The sequence below is a fragment of the Neopelma chrysocephalum genome, unplaced genomic scaffold (assembly GCF_003984885.1).
Source record: "Neopelma chrysocephalum unplaced genomic scaffold, ASM398488v2 Primary Assembly neopelma1_45, whole genome shotgun sequence".
NCBI classification, from domain to species: Eukaryota; Metazoa; Chordata; class Aves; order Passeriformes; family Pipridae; genus Neopelma; species Neopelma chrysocephalum.
In genome coordinates, this window is record NW_020897704.1 from 10,235,861 (window position 1) to 10,260,938 (window position 25,078).

General features: G+C 41.0%; 2 protein-coding genes across 3 annotated transcripts in view; one reads left to right on the top strand and one right to left on the bottom strand.

Annotated features, from left to right (window-relative positions):
• COG5 (component of oligomeric golgi complex 5) overlaps positions 1 to 3,561 on the top strand; it is a 182,208-nt gene extending 178,647 nt beyond the window's left edge. Inside the window, exon 22 of the mRNA XM_027679319.1 lies at positions 1,918 to 3,561. Coding sequence (XP_027535120.1) covers positions 1,918 to 2,032 — 115 coding nt within the window. The 3' untranslated portion in view covers positions 2,033 to 3,561. The remainder of the gene's footprint in view (positions 1 to 1,917) is intronic.
• HBP1 (HMG-box transcription factor 1) lies at positions 2,778 to 20,390 on the bottom strand. 2 transcript variants are annotated; one of them, XM_027679320.1, is made up of 11 exons: positions 20,301 to 20,390; positions 16,210 to 16,402; positions 14,902 to 15,136; positions 13,866 to 13,998; positions 12,967 to 13,078; positions 12,738 to 12,850; positions 12,258 to 12,414; positions 11,554 to 11,698; positions 8,796 to 9,125; positions 5,377 to 5,518; positions 2,778 to 3,889 (listed from the first exon to the last, which is right to left on the bottom strand). In XM_027679320.1, exons 1-11 carry the CDS (start codon positions 20,313 to 20,315, stop codon positions 3,872 to 3,874), a joined length of 1,593 nt encoding a protein of 530 aa, XP_027535121.1. In that variant the 5' UTR covers positions 20,316 to 20,390; the 3' UTR covers positions 2,778 to 3,871. The 2 variants fall into 2 exon arrangements, with proteins under 2 accessions (XP_027535121.1, XP_027535122.1); XM_027679321.1 differs by having other exon boundaries at positions 16,210 to 16,398; positions 20,301 to 20,350.
• Positions 20,391 to 25,078: the final 4,688 nt, after the last annotated feature.

A 25,078-nucleotide genomic window follows, 5' to 3' on the forward strand; every position in this document is an offset into this window, starting at 1 on the left:
CCAAAGCTCAGACTTCTCTCTCCAGCAAACTGAGCACAGGCTCTTGGCCTCAGGAGCATCTTCCACTTGTTAATAACTGAACTTTGTTGGAAATTCCCAGCAGTGCTCTGACACAGATGGGTTTGAGTCATTGAGGAAGGGTCAAGCCCTTGCTGATTCAGCAATAGCTTTATTCACAGGCAACCAAGTGTATTGTGACTCTGCATCCTCCTTCCATCTCTTCTGCTTTGCCAGGTTTGGTGGGCTCATCTGACCCTACCCAGAGCTGCAGCACCACACAGGGATCTTGGCTGCTCCTCTCTTAACATATATTCCAGGAGAAGCCTCTGTATGCGTGAAACATGGGCTGAATCTCCCTCTTTAATGCTTCTGCTTTCCTTAAGCCTTGTCTAATTAAATGCCTATTTACTGCCTATTGCTTCCAGCTGCCAGCAGGCACGTATGGGTGAGCAGTGCTGCCTTCAGTCCGTGAACTCTTTGGGTGGGAATGCAGTGTTTCACCAAAAGCTCATCTTTTGGGAGTAGCAGGAAACATAAATCCCACTCTGCCTCAACAGCCCACCATCTTCCAGCAGTTTATGTGTATTTATAGGCACAACACTGCAGTTGCTCTGTGTTACCATCTCCCTTAACCCCTGTGCCCCCCGCTCCCTTCACCAGATGTGCATGACAACCATCTGCCTTCCCACAGTGTGACTGGGAATGTTCCTGTTGTGTTACCAAAAGCCAGTGGGCCCTCTCCCTGGCAGAGCAGCTGTGCTGGTGTGTCCTGCACATCCATGAAGGAATGCATGTGACAAAACCCAGGACTGCCCCCCCCCTCAGTGACCCAGAGTGACGTTTGCAGCTCTGTCACTTGCCTTAGCAGCAGGACCTGCTGCCCTCTGGGATGGTGCCTGGGAAGGGCTATGATGACGCTTTGTATTAGCATTGCTGCTGTCACCAACCGGAACAGGAACAGCGAAGTACCAGGAGCTGTCTTGTCCCAACTTGAAGTGGGGTCTGTGGTTTGTGCATGTGTTTTCTTAATGTTACGGTTTTGCTTTAAATAGCACAAGTATAAAAAGTTTTAGAAGAAAACTCCAAGATTATTTTATCTGTTACACAAAGAAATAGGAGAAGCAGCAAAGGAGAGGAAAATTAAATTAGAAGCCATATTTATGTGTGGCAAGACTAACTTCGCCTACTTAATGAGACAGTAAGCTGGAATCTGAACAGATCAGCAAAGTCTTTGTTTTATAAATATGCTGTCATTCAACAATACTGTGTACTAGAACGTTGGCTAAAAGGTGGCCCTGTGTTGTAAAGCAAGTTATGTACATACGTCATCACAGTTGCCCCTTTTAGCTTTGCAGTGTTTTATTTGTGCAGTTCACACAAGAGGACTCTATGGGTGACATCCTGTGACAAGGTCTAAGAAAGCCACATCCAAGCTGCACCTCGCACGCACACTGTCTGTGGTTAGCACAGTGTTTCCCCGAGGACCGCGGTAGTTCAAAAGGCTGTGCCAGGAAATCACCTGAGGGCACCGCAGTTGTTCACCAGTGCCCCAGTTTTCATGCTCCAAGTTGCACTCTTGGCGTCTGCAGCAGCTGGGGACTGTTCTCTCCCTTCCTAAAGGCTGCCACTGTGCCTGAGTCTGTGCGTCAGAGCTGTCATTTCAAGCCATCTGCAACGTGCTGCTGCTTATTTAAATGTTAACTTGTTTGCTTCTCAAAACATGCAAGAAAGGAGAAAAAGATCATGAAACAATTATATAGAGCTTTGCAAGGCCTTTCTCACTCACTTCCTTCCACAGAAACAAGTAAGGACCATCTGATGAAAATTCTGCAGGAGGGAAGAAGGCAATTAATTTCAGTTGCAGATCCTGAATTTACCAAACTTAATTGCTTTAGCTACTCTTCTTTTTTTTTTCAGTGGTGCACTGGAAGCTTACGTTCAATCAGTCAGAACAAGAGAGGGGAAGGAATTTGCACCAGTCTACCCCATAATGGTTCAGCTGCTGCAGAAAGCCATGTCAACCCTTCAGTGAGCACACTTGGAAAACACTCTCGACATATGGAATGGACACATTCACAGTCGGGGGTCTTTGGTGCCACAAATGTATTTACGGTTCATGTAAATTATTCCCAAATACAGAAGCTTTACAATGAAACGTGTTTACCTACTTCATCTCTGAAACTTGTCTTCTTGCTTTACTTTCACATTGCAGGAACTTATACAGAAATATTATAAGGAAATTGCACAACTTTTATGTGCTGTAAGTCTACATCTAATTGAAACATTCTTAAGCATTCCTTTTGAATTTAGAAAAGTGTAAAATTAGAACTCAAATATTACAGTATAATTGCTGAATATCTCAAATAAGGAAGCAGCTCTTTTCCTACAAGTATGGTTTAAACAGTTGGATACATTTTAGCCTTATTCAGAAAACTGAACTTCTGAAATGCTAGAATCATCAGTTTCCATCTAAAAATCACTAATTTTAACAGAAGGAAAAATATTTATAACTAACCTAAATGATTCTCTATTGCACTGCTACTTGCTTAGAAATAATTTATATTTATTTCAACTCTCTTTTTGCTTAAACTGTAATAAAGAACATTGACTATCGAATCTTGAAATCAGTATTTGAAATTCTTCAACATCTTCCTAATGGCAAAGCATAAAAATATACTTTCGATGGGTTCATGTAAAGACTTCCATGCAGAACATGCTCACTGCTGCAGGGCTGAATTAGTGATTGGTCTTCTTCATTTTATAAAATACACAACACCAAATTTTAATGAATTTATTTGAAATAATATACAAGAATATAGTGTGCAAAAATCTTAGGGGCAACATCATGTAGACGTGTCATAAACTGAAATTTACAGTTGTGATTCTTAAAAAAAAAACAACGCACAGCTGTTTAGTACAGGAAAAGCCATGATTGTAAAAGTTCACAGCAGAAGCAAATTGTAATCCTAATGCAGCTGCTCTAATTTTAGACAGTTGGAGAAGAAAAAAAAGTAAAGTGCAAGTGTTGCACGTAGAGTTAAGTGCAAAGTTTGCCCCCACCATAAAGATGTCTTATGGCAAAATAAAATATTGTAGAATATGTGGCAAAGACAAAACACAGAGTTATAACTATGATGGTGATGGTATCAACAGCACCATTTTTCTTGAGATAACGCTATTTTTTCGTTTCATCCTCTCCCAGGCCATTGTTTCCACCATGAAATGACAGCTCTCACTAGTGCCAGCTGATGCAAAAATACCTCCCTTGTGGATACGGGTTTTATAAGTGGCATCCCAAGCAGCAGCTCCTTTGCTACATCACACCATGCTCTCCATTCCCACACGTTCTGGTAACTTGCTGGCAGCGGGGCAGGCTGGGAAGCTGGAGACTGATAATACACTTTGCCATTTCAGAAAACCCCAGGCCCCATAATTGCAATTAATAATACGGTTGTGCAATACATATTAATCAGCAATAAGAATCAATGTATACAAACAGCTGTTACATATTTTAAAATTCCCCTTTTTGTACATTTTCTTTTAAAAATAAACATTTATACACATCTCCTTCGCCTCTTTCTAAAGTACTTTAGCACCACAGGATATCCATTTTCAAGCCTATATTACCTGATACATATATGAAGTTTGGAAGAAAAATAAGGCAATTTGGTTTAAAATGCTGATAGTTTTAGCTTACTTAATGTTCTATTGTAAAAAGCAAATCTGCACTCCGATCATTTCCAACTTGATGGTGCCAGTATTTTATGGTCACACAGAGTCACAAAAAATAGTAAGACCTTGATCTTTTGCATCTTCTTGCCATTGAGCAACAGCCATTTTGCAAACACAGAGTTAACAGAAAAATTCTGGCTTAATGCTGTTGTGAGCCCTGAGAAAAGAGAAGAGAAAACCAGGTTAGCAGTTACCAAGCAAAGGGGAAGCAGATCTAACCTTAAAACTAGCAAACACTTGTTCTGAAAGCCACAAGTACTTTTCACTGGTCAGTTATTCAGAAGAAAACAAAAAGGCCAAAACCAGACATCAAGACTTCTCTGTCACAGCCTGGAGTCCACCAGTCATTAGTAAGGTAACCAAGCTGCAAACATTTCAGTTCACTGAACTAAAATAATTTAAAAAGGCATTTCCTGATGTAACACTGAGGTTCTACAGATCCTGTTCTCTTGGCCTGAAGCCCCTGAGGACAAGGAAAATCCTACTACAAGGCAGTGTAAGAAAGCCATCCTTCCTACTGAGGCCAACTCATCACTACTCCTCTCAGCTACACAGAAATGCCTCTGAGTTGCCTGAAGCTCACAGGTGAGTGTGTGATCTCACCATCCAAAGCCCAAGACTGCAGTAGTGTAAAAGCAGAAAAAATAAAAAGTAATATTTTAACTAAACCCACAAGGAAATCTAACATAAGATGACACTGTTGATAAAAACAGAATGCAGTGAAAAAAAACCCAGCTTTTTCCTAGCAGCTGGGATTTGGTGGAACCTTCTGCAACAAGGGACTGGAAACTCAGCAAAACGTACAGCAGAAAGAAGCAACTTAAATGTAGGAGCATTTCTTATTCAGTCTTAAGGCAACACTTGTATATACTCTTGAGAAAGCAGCCTCATTTACACATGAAAGGAAGGGGGGTAACTTGAGGATGAAATCTTACACCACATGGATGGTTTCACCAACCATGAAGTCCACACCACACTTCAAGCTCCTGCCCAGGCATAAAATGGCTGATGAAAGCACTTGGCATTCTGTGCACCTCAGTGATCTCTCCTTCCAACCTACTCCTCTATTTGAACAAGCTGAATCTCCTTTTTTTTGATGTGTGCTTTATATGATGGTTCAGCTTGAAAGCCGTTCTCTGTAATACATCCACCACCTACTAATCCACACCTACAATCTTAGACTGATGGCTTTCTACAAAGTGCAAAACAAATTATTTCCCTACAGAAGTAGCGTTATCTACTGTATTTATTTTACACTTAAACGCAGTCAGAAGTCAAAGGGATTCACCGGGAAAAAATTATTTTGCTCCCTTAATATCTTCATATATGCTGGTATAAATAAGGATTAAAAAAACAGAAAAAGGTAAAGAAAAAGCTTTTACTGAACAAAAAAATTTTAGGTACAACCTTATAAACTCATTTACTTCGAACAAAAGGTCATGTGCCCTTCCTCCACATTTCACAAGCACACTCACTTCTCAGTCCAACAGAATTCACAAAACTCTCAAAATATTCAGAGAGAAAACCTCTCCTGAAGAAGGTCTGGGCTACCAAGCATGCAACTTATACTGCACAAACCCCACTGTAGCTACCTGTATGAACACATATAAGTGCATAGTGAAAAAGACTGCTTCACAAACATACAGAATTTGTTCGTTTTCTTTTCCAACAGTCAGGATTTAAACGTTTCTGCTCTTCTGCCAAGGCCTTGGCTTCTAGTGTATACATCCGTCTTTCCTCATTTTTCATCTTCTTCCACCTGTCCCCGAGTATCACACTTATGGCTCTGCAAGATAAATGTTTACAATGTGGTCAGGACGGTGCTAAGAAATACCCTGATTTGTTTCTTTTTTTATCTGAGAACTTTAAAAAAGACAGAAGTTAAATGGGGGAATAACACACAAGGAAAAATCAAGTGTAGCATTTTTAACAATCATGTTTCTGGTTATATTCTCATCACTCTTGTAACAGTTAAACAGCTGAGACTTCTGTGTTAGCTGAGCATGGGTCAATGCACATTCTAACATTTCAAAGGGTGTACATTTGAATACACAGCAACTGGCATAAACCAGCAAAATAGGGATGTTAAAAAAACCACCACCAAATGGTAACTCACATTTGTTTTGCTCTACTTTCATATTAAAAGATAATATGACAGATTTGCTGAAAATATGTTCTCTAATAATTAGGGCAATGAACTGAATATGACCTCAGCCAAACAAATATTTGATTAACTCCAAGCCCCAATGTCTATTTAATCAATATGTGTAGCTTCCTCCACCTTTAATCCATGCTGGGCAGAACACAATGGTAAGTTCCCATTCCTGTGCAAAGGGACCCATTTGTTCTAACACATCTATCACCATTTCCAGAAGCTAAATTAATTCCTTTCCTACTCTCTCTAAACTCTAGGTCTTTTGAGAACATTTCCCTTTATTATCGTGCCATATTGCTTAACTGCACTCCCAAATGTTGGATCAATATCCCATTAAAGCTTTAACTCCATCCTTCAGCTGAACAAAAATCTCTAAACAACAGCTCTTTTATCAATGACAATTACAAGCTAATGAGTAGTTTGAACACTTTGGCTTCAGATTACAGGGATGAGAGTTCTATGATGGGCTTTAAGAAAAAGGTGGACACAACTAAGTCCTTTGCTTTCTACTATTAACAAGTTCCTTGCTGGCAGCAAAGCTATTCATAGACTTTCTAACTGACTGTGGAGTGTCATCAACCATTTCCATAACATGACACATACAGCAATTCTGAAGGCTTTTCTGCACCACACCAAGAAAATGGATTTTGAATCCTGCAAGACTTTTTGGTACCATTCAGACTTTCCCAGAGCACTCAGGGAGCACAGCCTGACCTGCACTGGGGCTGCCCTTCAGCCTGTGCTGTCACATGCTCTGGTGACTACTCAGAGCAAACTCCTCAAGCTGCCACCAGACCCCACCAACATCAAACCCATTTGCACAGCCTGTCTCTTTGGCGATGGAATTTCTGGTTTTATATCCTAACTGAGAACCAGTATCTTTGGTCTGTCATCAGAAGCAAACACACCCCAGTTTAATCAGCAGATTTTTCATGTTTTGACAGTGTCCAGAGGCAAATCAACAGAAACCTGTCTGCTTTGGGTCACCAGTTTGTACTGGGTCACTCACACCCCCAGGAAAGAACATGGTGACCCAGAGAGAGGAGGTTTGCTGAAAAAGCAAATCAAAATGCACTATGAAATCTTTGTGTTTCAAAACAAAAATATTATTTTCCTCATCTTTAGAAGGTTCACTACTCAAATTATTCAAGGATTTCTGAATGCACAACTAAGTCCAACAACGGTTACAGTGAGAATATCTAGAAAATAAACAAGTGCACCCTAACACCAGTTTCTCAAACATGGTCTTACAGCCCACAGTAGTTTTAAGTATCCTGTGACTCTTGACTCCTGCTTTGTTTGTTTACAGCTCTCTCTCTTGCTCACATGGCTTGAGAGCTTCTTTGTCTCTGAACAGACTGTTGAACTCTGAATACCTCAAGTTCTGTCCTGTCTTACAGGGGTAAGAAAAATAAAGTAACTGTAACAAACATAACTCCAAGGTATAGAAGTAACTACTACATTGTAACATCTACTCAGTAATCTGAAAATGACACAAACTTACATTTAAAAAAAAAAGAGTTGTCTCTGAACAGCCAAATAAATGCCTCAGCAACACTTTAGCAACAGTAGCTAAATTTCTGCAACATCAATTATCCCTAACTCTGTTTGTGCTGTACTGTGTTTTATGTATGCCACGAAACTGCACCCAAATGCACTGCCTTCCAAACAGGGCAGTGAGCAGTGAATGCATTCTGAAGCTCACTTGTAACTTTGTCATCACTTTCCTTCAAGGTAAACCTCCTCACTGAAATATTCAGCTTATTTTCACATCCATGCAGCTGCAGCTCCAGTTCACGGCATCCATTTGAAATCAGCATTCTCAATTAAATGTATAACCATCATAAAATTTCCTGGCTGATATTCGGTTCCATTTCTCATTGATAGTTGCAATGAATGTGAAGGCAGCAGATCTGCTTCACTGAACTTACTATAAACATTACAGAACATCATCACTGGGATACACAAGACTGGCTGGGATTTAAGGATGGGCTGTTTACAAAGCAGGATTTTATTTCTCAATAGCAGTTACAGCCTCCTTACTAGAACATTATAAAATAGCCAAAACCCCTTTCAAAGCACTGTCAACTTTAATTTTTCTACCAGATTTAGTACTAGAATTTTTATGTCACAATGCAAAGTTTTCATAACATTACATACATTAAAAAAATCTAAGATCAGTGCGTGTTCATGTGCTTTAGTTTCTATTTACATATGCATAATTAGCACAAAATATTATTTAAAACATATGTACTAGAGATCTTTATAAAAAACATTTAGAAGTGAATGTACCTATAGATTAAGAACAGAAGAACAAACTAACAAAGACCCGTCCCCCAAACAGTCATACAGCTCTTCCTGCAAGTTTCAGCAGATTGTTGAATGCCTTTAGGACAAGCAAAATTTGGCAATGTACTGTCTGGATTAAGATCTTTCAGATATCCTAACAATCAGTACTCCATTATTCAAAAGGATATACAGACTGGAAATAAATGCTTCTAACTTCATGAACAATTTCCAATATTATGTCAAGACATAATTAGAAGAACCAGAAATTCCCTTTTTTCCATTACAGCACACAAGCAGAGCACTTCCTCACTCATCAGTGAAAACAAAGACTGTTCTGCATTTGTGACTCTGCTGATGCACACATATACATGTATCTGTTGCTTTACCCAAATGCTTTCTCAGAAATTAAGTTTGCCAAAATTGGCTTGTATCAAGTTCACTGCATACTGTAAATATTTACAGTCCACCCCTAAATTACCCTTCATGTTAGCATCTTTCAAAACTTGTTCTTAAAACAATATACACACATTGTATTTTAAATGCAAAATTCAGGCCACAGAGGGAGAGAGAGATTCTGCTAGCTCACCCCTAATAGCAAAAGTACAGTTTATATCATTACCTGTTGTCTTTCCCTGGATACATCTGAGTGTATTCAACTCTGTATTTTTTGGCAAAAAGCATGAAGGCATTCATTGGTCTTTTGCACTTGTTTGGAGAAGTGGCACTCACAGTACTTGCAGTCCCTGAGCTGTGGCTTTTGCCAGCTTTGCTGTACAAAGGATTGGAGGAAAGATGTGACGATGCAGGAGAGGCACAGTTTTTATTACTGCATTCTGATCTCTCAGCATCTTGATTGTTTGATCCTCCACAGGACAGAGACGCGCGGCGCTGGCGGGCCATGCTGCTGAGCACATACACTGCAGAGGAGTCCATCGGTGTGAAATCGTAACTACAAGAAAAAGACATCATAAAGTGATCCGATTAGGGATTTTCACGTAAAATCCCTAAAATATCTGTTCACTCTTCAAACTGTACTACATTTCTAGTATCCTGGTCTCTTTTGTGTGATATAAAGATTTGTGCTTGATGCAGATGTCAGTGCGAAAAACAAAAACCCACAACAAGAGTCTGGCAGATAGATTAGTATTTTCTTCAATGTGATGGCAGACTGCAACTTCACACGTTCTGCTGTGTACTTTCAACTCCCCCACCTGTGTATCAATTAACTATACACTGTCTTCAAATTCCATCGTCTTTTGAAATACACTTCTTTCTTTCTGCTTCTGTCCTTACCATAAATCAAGCCTGGTCAGTGAATGACAGGTACTGAAAGGGACAACTGATGTGGAAAGAATAAGCATTGAGTTCACTTGCGTATACATATTAAGGACAGATATGAAAGCACTAAATTAAAATAAATTACATGCATTGCTGTGCAAGTAACTTCTCTCGGCAGTTAAATACACACTATGTGACACACAAACCTTCCACTGAGATAACACCACTTTTTAGAGCCCCGTGACGTCTCACCATTTGGTGCAGCGCTGACAAACGCCTGCCCTCTAGTGACAAAACCGCGACATTCCTCGGCATTTCAAGGTATTTGAACAGCTTTGAGGAGTTGTTTCCATAGTATTTAGACCTCCAAGTACTCCAAACTCTTGCAATTTTTAGTTGACCGACAACTACAATTAACCTCTAAGCGCTACTGAAGAAGTGTAATTCCACAGACTATCTGTTACCATCTCCAGGTGTGCAGATACAGCCTAGGAAGCAAAGGCTATGCTGTCTTCAGCACACTATATCGATAGAGCACACTTGGAAAGGTGCTACTCAATCATAAATCACTAAGTTACCACCACAAAATAAACACAAAACATACATATGCTAAGGCTCCACTCACACACTGCTCAATGTGGCTAATAATTGCATAATTTAAAGTCAAAATAAGGGCTCTGAAAAGCTTTTTTCTGAACACGAAGTAGAACTACTAGCAAGGAAATAACTGCATGTGGTAGTCCAGCCCCAATCTGCAAAGGTAGCTCCTTTTGTGGGACAGTACCACAAGGAAGAGTGGAGCCTGAAGGGTTGCTTCTAACATCCTTAGGAAAGTACAAAGCAGCGAAGAAGGGATAATGCTGACAACCTTGCAGGCTATCACGAGACAAGGAGAAATGACCTCCCTGTTCTACAACAGTCCAGCACTCTCCCTATTCCCAATCTCCTTCCCTACTCCTCATCTCCTTCCCAAAACACAGCAACAGGATTTTGTTTTTTAATTCTTCTGTCCTGTTAACCACAACTGCTGCTGCACACTTCCTTCTCAGTCACTTACTCCCTTCTTCCCAGAAAGAAAGGCAAGGAATTTGAAGTGTTCAGGCAGAATTCAGCTGGGCTGCAGGATTAGTAAGGAGCCAGAAGTCCAGTTTCTTCAGTGATATGTAGCTATAGTGATTCTAACAGCTCTCTATGCATGCAGTTCAGAACAGGAGTTAGTAAGAAGAAAAAAAAAAACAGACAGCAAAGGAGTGAAGCCAAGCAATCTGAACTTGCTTTCCATGCCAGATTGAAATCACACAAGAGCTCCCAGGGCTTGAACTGCAAATGGCATTTTAAATTCCTTTTTTTCTACTGTAAAAAAACCCAAAAAGCAACTGGACTAAAAACAGATGTTAAAAAGGCACTAACATACAGGAGAAGATGGATTCTACTAAACCTAGAAATCTTAAAATAGTATGGAAAAAAATCTTTAATATTTCGTTTGAATCTTAGAATCACTTATTTTGGACAGGACCTCTGAAGGTTATCTGGTTGAACTTCTAGCTCAGGAAAACCTCGAAGTTAATCAAACTCTGAAGTTAGGTAGGTTTGCTATAATACAAAAGAATCCCAAGAAAAAGAATATACAAAAATAGGAAGTAATTATGAAAGTACTATATTCTAAAGCCATAGCACAAGCATTTATCACTAAAAAACTACTCAGATAATTAAGATACGTAGCTGCATAGGAAGCACAAGGTTAACAGCTGGCAGACATACTACTATGGGAAAATTGTACTAGGTTTTTCAAACATAATTCACTTTACCTGAAGAATTTATACAGGTAATATATATATTTTTACTGCTCTATCCAATCTGGCTTAAAATATTATAAAAAGAGGCTGAAGAGTTATTTTATTCCAAGGTACTACTTTGCAGTTTAGTGGAGTACATCATTACACAGCTTTTCTAGTCCTGAGTATTCATTTTTCCTATCATTTATCTTATATTACCAAAACTATTCTCTCTTTGCTCTATATAATGCTTCAAATTCTTCTAGACTTAAGGTGCCTACATTAAATACAAGAACCACTGAGGCCACTTTATCCAAAAATTACCTTTTAAATGTATCAAAAACACCTGAATCATCAAAGTTAATGGCATCAGGGTGTCCAGGAGGTAGACACAGATCTCCAAGATGCATTTCACAGCATGGAATGCCATGCTGTACCACAGTCAAGCTTGGATAAAAAGATGACCAACCTGAAGTGGTAAAGAGTTAAATTAGACAAACGGCCAGACAATCTCTCCGGTTCTTCATGGAGCAATCCTATATCTCTAAATTACATAATTTTATAAAAATGTTCTGATGTAGTTTCTTTCACCCAAAAGAAAAATCAGAAACACTTAATTAGGGAATTCTTACTGCAAACAGTTCATTTTTATCTCAAATAAAATCTCATTCTAGCAAAAAGTATCAAAACCTGGAAACTTTTACCATCATAAGTTCCATGTCTAGCAAGTGAGAAAAGCCTCTTATTTGGAGCTCTTTCTCCCCCGCCCTCCCAGTTTTTCTGCTTTCCTGAGCTCCATTTATATATTCGATCAAATCTTCCCTTAAGATATAGGCAGTCTTCCTGTAGCTTTATGGCTTTACAGTTTTGTTTGTTCAAATTCTGGATTTCTTTACAAAGACAGTAAATTGTTTCTACACCACAACTTTCTATCAATTTCTTGAACAATATGGGATGCCAATAAAATCTGTAATCACTTACTGAGAATATTTTAATATAAAACCAACCGTACTTGTAGTATTTCATACCTTTATTTTTAACATAAAATGGATGGTCGAGTCTGCATTCTACGGTAAGCAAGCCATCCTCCACTGTGCCAGGATCAAAAGTCAGCTTCAGCACTGACTCACCACAGGAAATACTTTCTTCGTGAGAAATCAACTTTAGACCATTGGAACCATAGTCCTGTAAACACACACACAGTTCAAAAAATTTCCCCCCAAAAAAGCCTATACCTGTGTATACTACAGGTGTATATTCATCATCGTACACTGTACACCAACATTTTAATTAGTATTTCTATCTTGCTGATCAAGATGATGTAACATTCAAAACATACCTAAATGAATTAAATTCAAGTACTTTATAGTAAGATACTTGAATAGCTCTAGACATCTTAAATGTCAACCTGTCTTCCTGAGATGGCAATTAAAAGCACAGGGATAATATAAGAATCTCTAAATATTTGCTACAGGTATTGAAATAAATTTATTAGAACTTATAGTTACCTTGTAAGGGCTCACTGGGAGATCTCCCTCTTTTCCACAGCTTTCAGATCTTGCAAACTCTTCAACATCCTGCCATTCTTTATTGCGTCCTTTATGAAAGCACAAACGAGAGCCTAACATTTTTTCAAGGGAAAAAAATTAGTGTTAGGTAAAAAAGTCCTTCTTACCAAAAAAAAAAAAAAAAGACAAGACAAAACAAATACTTATTTGATGGTACGTGTTATTTTACCTTTTAGAAAACAATGCCAAACAGTTGAGGGCCAGGAATGGCACCATCCTAAATCATCATCATCTGAAAGTGATGACATGCAGAAAATGCCAGATTCTGATTCACTATTCGCCTATTAAAAAAAAGCAAAACAGTGTTGATATTTTACTGCAGAAGATTTAAGATTTTAGGGCTGGTCTTATATGTCTTAAGACAGTCACTAATTGCACCTGTGGCGTCATTTTGCCTCAAATACCAATAGGAATGTAACACAGAGATTTAAGGAATGCAGTAAATATGAATGGAGCATTTTCATCTCCTTTTCTGAGATGCATCCCGAAATTTTTGGGTTTCATTCTCTGAGATTCATTTTTACACACCTATGGATTATCTAATGCTTAGGTGTAAGCCTTTTACAAACTATCACTCTTTGGTCATCCACAGATTCACTCAAAGCACATGTTACTCTATGGTCCAATTACTGGAAAGCTGCAGGTTCAAGCTGGTTCCAGATAAATCTCTTGGAAAAATTCAGTACCATTAACAGACAAGTTTCAGATAAAAATTAATACTCAGGAAAGGGAGACATGGGACAGACAGTATTTGTGCGTCTAAAAGGAGAGAGATCCATATTTCCTTTTGAGGTTGCAAATGAGTTAAGAGAGTTTTTTAAAGCTTGCTACAGAGGGAACTACAGCAGTAGCAAAGTATTCTTAGAATGTGATCTCTTCAGAAAAAATGTGAACTCTATGAAGCAGCACTACAAGCCTACCCTGTGTGGTAAAAAGAAACAGAAAATCCAGCTTAAATAGAAATGGTATTGGTACTAAACAGATTATTTTTTAAACCAGTTTCCCTTTTCAAAGAACTTAACTCATTACTCATACATCTTCATTTTAAAATGTTTCAGAACAACTCACCCTTTCGTGTCTGACTGGTGTTTCATCCACATCATTCTTGGAAAAGTTAGGATCGTTGTTTGAAGATCCTGGTGGAGGACGTGCATAGGAATGTAAACTTTTGCTTGTAGCTATTATGTGAACAGGAGATGATCTACAATAAAAACAAGTATTTTAAAATAGCTCAGATTAAGACAACTTGGGACTTCGCTGCCGTTACTCCAAAATGCTTTTATTGCAAATATTTCTGTTTGAGTGAGCTGAACACCAAATAAACCTCCCACACACTAGTATTCAAATGGGATGATTAAAGAGTGCAAGCTCAGGCAAAGAGAATATTTAGCATAACTCCTGCGCAGCTTCTATACAGCACCCAAATGACAGTATTACTTCCACAACAGCATCTCACTGTCACAATGCTGAAGTTTTTACAAATATATTGAAGTGAATACCCCATTCTTAAGAGTACACAAAGACATCTGCTCTGCCCTAATAATTAAATCTCAACTGCATTACTATTAACAGCACTGCATTTAATTTTCTAAATATAAACCTAAGACTAAGATGTAAAATGAGAAGTGAAGCCCACAAATTTTCAGGATTCCGCACTGCTGCTCACAGCCTTATGGAATTTACAGATCACAGACCTGAAACAGTTAGCACTAAAATATACTTTGCATTAGGTTTCCAATTAGCTCTGTTAAAAAAAAATCCAAAGTCAGTGCACTAGAAAGCATTAGGAATTTAACACAACAAATTCTTTTTAATTTTTCATCTGCTGCTTCACATGAAGTAAACATCCATAATTTCTGGGCCTGCTTTGACTAGGCAATGTCGTTATATCATCCCACCTCATTCACGGGTGGAAACTAAGCAGCTTTTGCACCAGACTCTGAGATGAGTCCTGTGCATACTTTCACAGAACAATAAAGATACTAAACAGATCAAAGAATAGAGCTCCAGTTCAAATTCAGAAGGTATAAAGAGTGAAGGAAATGTTTCTGGAGACACAGTATTACAAATCCCCATGGTTCAAAATTGAAAAGAATGTCAGTACCTGTTATAAAAAGCGCATTGCATCAAAGGACTCTGAGGACTTGTGGCTATATTTGCTAATTCTGTCAACCAGTTCACCCCATTCTCACAAGAATAAGCATTTTCTGGATTGCTGTTTGAGGTATGTTGGCTCCATGAAGGCCTTGAACATTCCTGATGTGAAACATCAGCACCAAGCTGAAAAAGTGCAGGTGGGGTAGAATCTGTCTGCACAGCCTGTAATTCAGGAAGATCATCTACAAACAAAAGCACAGATTACCATAATTATACCCAATTCTAGTTGACATCAAATATTGCAAATTTAAATAAAAAAGGAACCACAATATTTTTATTGTTTTGTATCACAACTACCAACATTTTACAAATCCTATTCGTAATCCTGACAAAATGGCCACAGAAATAGCAACACCTCTAGTCTAGCGTACAGTCACACAAGAAATTTAAGAAAAAAATAAGTAACTATATAAAAATGTAGTCCTGGTACCAGTTTACACAGAATTGTACTGCAGAACTATGCAAAAGGTAGCATAGTTACACGCTTAACCGAAATATCAAAACATTCAAGAAAAGGCAACTAAATTAATCTGTCCTAGCAGGTGTAACATTAAAAATTATCAATATCAAAGGCTATTCAAAATAAAAGTTTTCCTCGTTCCACCAGGGAACTGGAATTAAGTAAGTCAGAAATCATGAAAGCTGAGTATACAGCCTGGTAGGGGTGAATTCCTGTCAGTAACCTACACCTTCCACATCCCATACAGAATAGCAGAATAGAGCCCAGCATGTTAACAGAAGCCTGTGTTATGCACTGCTACGTAACTAAGTTTCATTATTCTTAACCACTCCATGAGTTCAATTAAATGTGTTAATATTTCACCGATTATATCAATACTTTCTAATGTACATGCTATTTTTCTCCAGTACATAAGAACTGAAGTTAAATGTTCCTCCAGCCCAAAATCTTTATTTGCAGCAGATCTAAAGCAGCATAATTTCTCTTTAGGAGGAGCTCTTGAGCGTTGTGTTTGTTATTCTTGTGCCAAAAAATTGTTTCTCTGGGGATTAGTAGCAGAAATTTGTGGTTCTGAGTTCAAGAAAACATTTGAGTCAACAGGTCAGTGTGTAAGAACTGAAAATGGGTTAAAGGGAAAAGTGACTTCAAAGTAAGACCTTCAGATGTCACAATTCACTGTCACATTCCCTGTCCTACTTAAGTCAAAAATCAGCATCAGCTTCCAGTAATTTCAGTACAGGAAATCTGCAATGAACTTCAAAATTCAGCTTCTCTTGAAAAAGTCATGTTATTTACCAAGTTCCATGTGCTCATCACAGGATGCATATCCAGGAGAAGAGGGCAGGTTTTCATTACACTTCAGCAACTCCAGTGACTCGTTCATTCCCGAAGTTCTCTTGTCCACTACCAGAAGGAGTTTCTGAACTGCATTAGGCATTTGATTTGTCTTCACTTCCCACACCATGTTAGGATGCTCCAAAGCATCTGACTTTAAAGAGACAGAGGTTAAAAACTTGTATGCATGGGAACTGGTTTAAGTTGCATCTGACACGGTACTTCATTACCAGAACTCCACAGTCCTTTGAGTATCACAGCATAATTTAGGGAAGTCTACAGATGATCTTGTACAATCCCTGCAGAAAGCAGAGCTAACTCTGAAGTTGGGAGGCTGCTTGGGGCCCTGGCAACTTGAGTTTCTAGTATCTTGAAGGATGGAGATTCCCTGACACTTCCTGGGAACCTGTTCCAGTGACCACTCTTGCTGTAAAGAAGCCATTCCTTACACACATTTGAACTTTGCTTGCCACAGCCTGTGCCCACTGCCTCCAAGATCTGAGGTTATCTGCTCAACCACCATTCAAGCCAATGTAAACAACATTCACTGGTACCCTAAGCCTCTCATCCCATCACAGAAGGCAATCAGACGGGTCAGACAAGATTTGACTTCAGCTAATCCATTCCAGCTATTCCCTAACCCAGACAATTTCTTGCCTTGTAAGACATGGTTGTCAGGAGGATTTGCCCCATAATATTCCTCAAGGTTAAGGTTAGGCTGGCCAGCCTGTAATTTCCTCATATCCTCTTCCTTGAAGCCAGATGTGACATTTTCTTTCTTCCAGACATTGGGAGCCCTCCTGCCAACAAATCCACTGCCTTTCGGAGACCCTCCTCACAAGGTGTCCCTGCCCACAGCAAGGTGCTTGATGATCTTTAAGGTCCCTTCAAGCCCAAAACAATCCATGAATGACACTGGCCAGCTCCCTTGGAGGCATCCATCCAGTGCATGCCTCACAGAACTGGCCTGCCCCTGACTTGCTCCTCTTCTACTGTACACAAAGAAGTGTCTCACTCTGTCAGACCCATGTGGTTGCACCCAGGGACTTGCGGAAGCTGGAAACAGGCCTTGCGAATAAAGATCAAAGCAAAAATGTTGCCCTCAACCTTGTGACATCAGGTCTCCTGTGCCACTTAGCACCAGCCCCAAATTCTCCCTAGTCACCATTTCACCACTGTGGCGTCTCCACAGAAGCCTTTTCCAGTGCCCTTCACATCCCTTGCCTCCAGGTGCAGTCTCAAGCACAGTGGACTGCAAACATCCTGAACAGCATTGCAAAGGGAAAGAAAAAGAAGCCTTTACTAGTAGATTTCACTGCAGTTTCATTTCCCTAAATCTCAGCACTGTAACATTTATCCCAAAAGCATTATTTTAAATTATCTTCAGCAGAGCACTGCATGCTTATTCTACACAACCACTGCCTCTAAAAGCTGGCAAACAAGGTTATCCAATCTTTAGTAATTTCGTTATCTACTAGGTTTTTTCAGATGATGATGAATTAAAGCTACTATAACATGATTACCTTGTACTTTAATGAAGTGTCATTGAAAAAGTAATCACAAGACCCTCATAAAGGAGCAGGAAACACAGCTCAGTAAGAAATAAAATCTGAGAAGTCTACCTCCATGTTCATGTCCACTAAGTAAGGCACATTAAAAAAATAAAAACAACAGCTAAAAACAGTCTAATATTTTCACATCACAAAATGACTGGGGTTGGAAGGGACCTCTGGAGATCATCTAGTCCAACCCTCTCACTGCTACAGCCGGTTCACCTACAGCAGGTTGCATGGGATTGTGTCCAGGAGGGTTTTGACTGGAAAATTTTTAACCTTCTCATCTCTTAATCTTTCAAATACATGCAAAACTTAGAGAAACTTGCATGCCACACATAAAAGAATGTTTGATTCTACTCAAATGGCACTACTACAAAGCTAGGTCAGTTTATTCTGATTTTAAGGAGGTGGAGCAGAAAGTTTATTTGATTTGAATTTGTTTTCATTTCTGTGGCCAGTCAGTGACATTAATTTCACCTCCAAGAAACATCTTTAATGCAAATTATTCCTCTATCACCCATGTGGGACAGTAGAAGTACAGAACACCACGAGAGCAGAAAGCTCAGCCATTTCTGCAGAAAGCTCAGACCTCAGTAGAACAGGTCAGGACCTTGAAGATTATCTCCAACTAATCAACTCTGAAAAGCCACTCCTTGTTTTTCTGGCTTGTGTACGTCCTTCCTTTCCCCCTTTCTGCTTTGCTTTTTGCTCTATTTTTTCCTCTCTTCTTTTCCCATTTTCCAGCCGAAATGAACAAGCTAACTTATTTTTGTAACGCTACCTTCTCCCTTCTTCCTGCCAGGTGCCAAGATTTGAAAGCACCTGCCCTGGTATCCCAACATACTGAAGGTCAGCAATAAGGTAGAGACACAACATGCTAATCTGACAAGAAAGATACTTGCTTGAGAAATGAAGTGTTCCTCCAAGTCACAAGAATTTCTCTAAACCAAAGCCACCCACGTACAAAAGCCAAAAAATCCTCTAACAAATGAATTACAAAGAAATCATAAAAGACTTACAAAGAAAAACAAAGAAAGTGCCCAACTTTACTTTTTAATGTTTTTATTCTACTTGATTAAAGCCTGTTATGGACATCACGTGTTTCTCTTGTCCTTAGCCTTTCAATGTTTTAGAACATGAAACAGAATGGTCATTAATTCGTCTGTAAAGATTTTTTAAAATTCAGCTTCATGTTCAAAACTTGTTGTGTCAGATGTTTTTTGGAAACATGCTTCACGGGACTGTAATTACTACTGTCGTCTTTAGAGGCTAAGCGAAATTATTTATTGTTTTGTGCTTTAAAATAACTTGTCATGCTAAAACAAACAGCAGTATTAACAAAGACATTATTAACTGAACCATGTCTATTTCTGAGGGACAAAAATAAATGTGTGACAAGAGTAAATAAAGGCTGTGGCTGAGAAGGGGTTCAGCAGGAACTGGGCAGCATCCACCCAAACCGCACTGCGCAGGAATGCCTGGGTGGAAGTGCTTCCCGTGTTTTTTTTTCCTCCTGGTATTTGCCCTCCTTCCCCCAACCCACCGCCGAAGACTGAGGCAACATCTAACGCCTGAGCAACGCGCTGGATGGAGTTTAATTTGAACAGCTTCTCCAAGCAAAACACAGCATACTGGCAAGACTGGATCTATCCCAGGGACTTTTCCTGGCGCAGCTGCTTTAATCAGGGATCCCCGCTCCTCATTCCCGGCCGTGCCAGGGAGCGAAGCGCAGGCAGAGCGTGATTCACCATGTTTTCCAAGCCCGGGCGGCCCGTTCGGGTGACGCAGGGCGGGCCGCGCTCCCCCCGGGGCACAGACACCCCCCGGGGCCCTGAGGGCGACGTTCACAGCCCGATCCGGGCCCGGAGGTCTCTGGGCACACCCGGGGAGCCCTCACGGATCCCCCGAAACACCCCCGGAGCCCCCACGGCTCCCACCGCCCCCCCACCCATCACGTGACCTTGTTTACACCCGCGGCCACAAAGCGCATGCGCGCTCGGCCCCATTCATTCGAACTGCGTAACAGGGGCCCGGGGGGGCCCCCCCGCCCCGGCCGCCGCTCCCCCCGCGGGGCCGCCTGGGCCCCCCGCACCCCGCACCCGACCCTCTGCCCCCACAGCCGCTGCCCCCGCGCCGGACACAGCGCCCTCGCTCTGACAGATCGCGGCGAGCAGCCGCTCCCCTAGGGAAAACAAGTGGGGGACGCCCGCCCTGCTCCACTTCTTTTCGGGTCTGCAGGGCCCGCAGGGGGGCCGGCGCACCGCGCAGGTTTCATCCCAGCGGCGCGGGCCGCTGGCGGCTCCGCCAGGCTGATCATGGAAGGCGCCCAGTAAACAATGTCCGGGGCTCCTTTCGCCGCCAAAAGCCTGCCCTCGCGGCTTCCTCGGCTCGGCCCGCGGCCGCCGCCGCTCCTCTCCAACCTCGCGAAACCGGCCCGCCCCTCGCGGGCGCCTCGCAGCCCCCAAAAGCGGCAGCTGCAAACTTTGTAGCACTTACCGAACCCGTCGCCATTACCGAGCTCCCCTCGGCTGCCCCCCCGCCCCGGCCCTGCCGCGGGTCCCGCCCACGCCCAGCGTTGCTCGGCCTTTGAGTGGCCAGAGACGACGTTGCTCAAGCCGTAGCCGCTTCCTATTGGCCGCCCGGCCTGCCTGTCAGGAACTCACCCGGAGGGCGGGCATGTTTTGACTCTCCCGCGCAGCGGATTGCACCGCGCTGCACATCAATCACCCGCACACGGCGTCCCGATTGGCCGGTGCCCCCGCTGACGCGCCGAGGGGCACTCTGGGAGTTGTAGTGCTCGCCGCCGCCCTTCCTTGCCCGCGGGGCGGCGGTGAGACCACAGCCCCCAGGGTGCCCCGCGCGGCGCCCGGCGGTGGTAAACAAGCGGTGTAGGGACACGTGTACCCGGCCCGGGCCGCGCCGCGACCCCCGCCCGCAGAGAGTGGGTTCTGTGGGATCCCCGCTGCCCCCCGCGACACCTCCGCGTGTCAGCGCTGCACCCAAACGGGCCGCGCAGCGCCCCGGGCACCGCCCCGGCGCGGGGGGTGAGGGAAGTTACTAAAGGTCAGGCAGTGAGTCAGCACAGTCGGCCCTGCCCCGGCCTCGGCCCTCCCGTCCCTTCCATTGAAAAAGCACCGGCCCAAAATAAAAGTTGGTGAGGGGGGAAGAAAAATAAATTAAATTCATGCAGGTTTATAAGTCCAGTAGTGTCTCCCGTACATTCCCATACATTTATTGCCAAAATAACAACGTGGTTTGGTTAAACATTACTTTTGACAGAGAAATGAAACTACAGATACTACGAGATTTGCCCACTTATCCAGTTACTGGGAGATCTTAGAGACAAAGCTCCTCCTGAGGCCACGTCCTCGTCACAAAATACAGTAATTACTAAGCATGACGTGATACAAAGCAAATGTACAATTCAGAAACAGTCAATATTTTAGAAACTGATGGAGAGTTTCAACATTTTGCAGCTGTTTGGATTTTTTCAAGAAAAGCATTTCTTTCTTATCATTCCAATAATGAATATGTGTCCTAAATCCTGTCTCGGAGCTTTTGCTGTAATTTGCTATCTGCAACAGCTCTGCCTTTCAGGCATGCTAACACAGCTGTGCAAGAAAACAAGAAAAAAAAAGTTAGCACAATTAAACAAGAACTGGTTCCGTGTTCGTTGTCCCATGACAAACGTGGTTAGTGGCCACTAGAGGGAATGCTAGATTATTGTTCCCACAGGCCTACAAGGGTAACACAATTGAAAAGAAAAAAAGAAAATTAAATCACGTACACCGAAATTGTACTTAGCATTGAAACACACTCAGTATGCAGATGTCATTGGCACATCAGTTTAAGATTTGCCTTTTCCAAGAAGTTTCTCTGTTAGTAAAGTCATTGCCATCTGTAGGCACTGTTTGGAGAGATACATTACTTTGAAAAACACACAGTATCTTCTGCACTGTGAACTGGAAACTATTATTTTTTATATGCAAGTTAGCTTTAAAAAAAGAGTAGAAAAGCCAGTGCCATGGAATTTAATTCAAAATCTTATGTGCTTAATGACCAAACAAACCTACCCTTTACAGAACATTTTCCCAGTTTGAAAACACAAGTTAAACAAGTGCCTTGAGGAAAAATCTTAATATTGAAATTCAAATATTAAGCGACTAGACAGCTTATTATAACATCAACTGTCTACCCCATGTCCCACAAGCTCACATTTTTCCTATATTTACAATTCAGGCTTTTCCTAAATAACTGATATATCTTTATATAAGAAAGACTTTGTGGCATCCTCTCTCTCAAATACATTTTTTTAATAAATAGAAAACTGGTAAAGCAGGAATCATCTTTTTTACACCACTCCACAATAAAATTAATTTTAAAGCTGTGCTACTTCCCCTTTCTCTTTTGATCTCCCTTATGTAACTAAACAGCCTTTAGGCCCTTTTGGAGAGACACTTGAGCTTCTGGGGCTTTTAATGAATTTCACTGCTGACCCTGCATCACCAGATGGAGGCTTGGCAGAAGACCTGTGCATGCAGATGTCTCCCTTCTGTGAACAGGCTTCTCTGCTTACGGTGCAGCCACTTGCAAGGTAAAACTCACAATTTACTCTTCTGAAAGCTCCCCATGCCACAGTGTGGAAGACAGAGAGGGCAGAGGCTGGATCAAGCAGATACAGAAGATATAAGATCCTGTCTCAAGTCCCCTCAGATTCTTCAGAACAAGTTTGCTGGCCTAAAGATTCATATCATGTTATGGAGCCCATTTCCACCCTGTTATGTACTTTTTGAACCCAAAACACCCAAACAAAATAGCTGCACAGCTATTTGCTGTGAAGGCTCACAGTTCTCTACAAAACCTTACAAAAGTGTTAGATGTGAAGCCCAGTCCTTTGAGATCCACTGGCCCAGATTCCAGACATAGGTCTAGACAAGTAAATACCACTGCTGAATTAGAGCCTTGATATCACACTGGAATCTATAGCATACCCAGAAAGCACAAAAATATGAATCCTACCTAGGACCAAGATTACAATCTTGTAATGATGAGTGTCTGAATTGTTTTGAGATTCTAAAAAGAGACATGTAAAACTTTCTTATTTTCAAATATACCTTTTCTTCTTTGCATATAGTAAATTAACATTTATTCAGTGGGATGTAAGAGAAAATGAATCAAAGGACAGGTAGTCCATGAAGTAGATGACAGCAGAAAACTATCAAAGCTTACTTATTAACCCCCTTGGTTCAAGGCAAATATGTATCATCTGAATTTCAGAATTAAGATTATGTCAATGCCGTACTCCTTGAGCTGTATGTCTAGTCTCTAATTAAATCATTACACCCCCTCCACACACCCTACCTCGCCTTAGTCCATGCCCAAAATGAATGGGTGCTCAGAGAATGAATCAATACTGTGTAACATAGACACTGTTGGTAGCTTTGCTGATTCAGTTGCTTCTGCTGTTGTAAGAGGTAGAAAATAAGGTGGGGGATTGGGAAGTGTTAGTTGGGAGTTCCTGTCACATTATGGGTGCAGAAGCACAAGAAGCACAAAAAAATCAGCAGAGTCTACACTATTAGAAAATACTGATTAATTTGCATCTTAGCTATTTACTTCTTAAAATTGCCAGCCACAAAGTTAAGAAACCACAAGGTAGATTTTTAAAATGAGTAATATTTCAAAGTCATATTAATAAAATGTTATATATTGGGTTTGTGCCTATCTCCACTTTTAATCCCTCCTGTCCAAAGCCAATCCTGCCCTTATGACACAGCTGTTACTACTGACTCTCTGAAATCCAGCATATCATTATTTTAATTCTACTACAGGTGCTTTCTCATCCACATGTAGACATCCACCCTCAGTAATTAACTAATAGTCCCCTGGACATCAGAGGAACCCTGCTCACCATAGCTTCCACTCCTACCCAACGTGGCAGCCTCTGTTCTGCCAGACCGTCTCACACCAGTTTTCTCCTGTCACAATGACTCCTGTATCTCCTAAAGCTATTTGTACTCATTCCCTCTTCTCACAGCTGTTTGTGGCTGACTACAATGGTGGTAGGCTCCCTCCACCTTCCTAAGGACAACTCTAGGCATGCCCATCCCCACATTTCACCTCTTCAATTTCCTCACAGAAGATGCTGTTGGGAATGAAAAGCAGAGGAACAAAGAACTTGTTGCTCTCAGGAATTGATTTTTCCCTTGAGTGCTAGACGGGAAACTTCACTTGCTTCCTGCAGTCTGTTCAAGGTGGGGAGAAATGGAATAAGTAACAGGCCAGAGATGATTTTTTTCTTCTAAGACAGGTCAGGAACTAATGAGAAATTTATTTCATGTCATTAAGGCACAGACTCCAGTTTTAGCTAAATTTTATCATCTACAAAAATAAAGCAAGACAAAGATGACAATAGTATTAGGCAAAAAACAAAGGCTTGATGTATTGTAAAAACAATCCAGAAGAGCGATAAATAAGAAAACCATCTATCCCAGCTCAAAGCTTTCAGAGAAACAACTCAAGAAGAGATTATAGAAGATCTGTAGGTTTTCTTTATGCTGATTGGTAAATTAAAATGCCCGGGAGTGTTTCTGGGCACTGGAATACAATCATCTGTAATGAAATTTGTTTTAGAATTTTTTTGGTAAATGGTAAATTTTTGTGCAGGCCAATAATAAATAATTTCCGGATAGGGTTTGGGAGCTACCATAGGCCAAGAGCTGTTCTCAGTTGGACATCTGTGTATGACCATCCCTTATGGAAAGCTGGAAAAAAGCTTCCAAGACAGCTTATACATGAGCCCAGACAAATACTGGAAAAAAGTATGAGTGCTGGTTATTCAATGCGTGTACCAGCAAATAGTCTCAGGCACATAAGATTTCCTATGATAGATTTAACCATACAGATGCAGCAAAAAACTAAAGGTAGAGTGAAGCTACGGTTGCTTAAGATAGTCACACCACCTGACTCCACAAGGACAAAGCAACAAAGAGAAAAAGAGGATAGAGCTTTGTGATAAGTTGGATGGCTTTTTCCAGATAAGACATTTATCAGAACTGAATTTCCAGAATCTTCAGAGATATGAGGGAGCAGGTCCCAGAAGCTCACTTGGCTGCCAGGACATTAGTCATCCACAGAGACCTGCACAGAGCGTTATCATCTCCCAAAACTTCATAGCTGCTCAGATGAAATAATTCAATACCTTCAAAGAAGAAAGGATGAAGTATTCATATCATTCCATTATGCTCTTTTTAGGCTGTCCTAATTTAATTTAT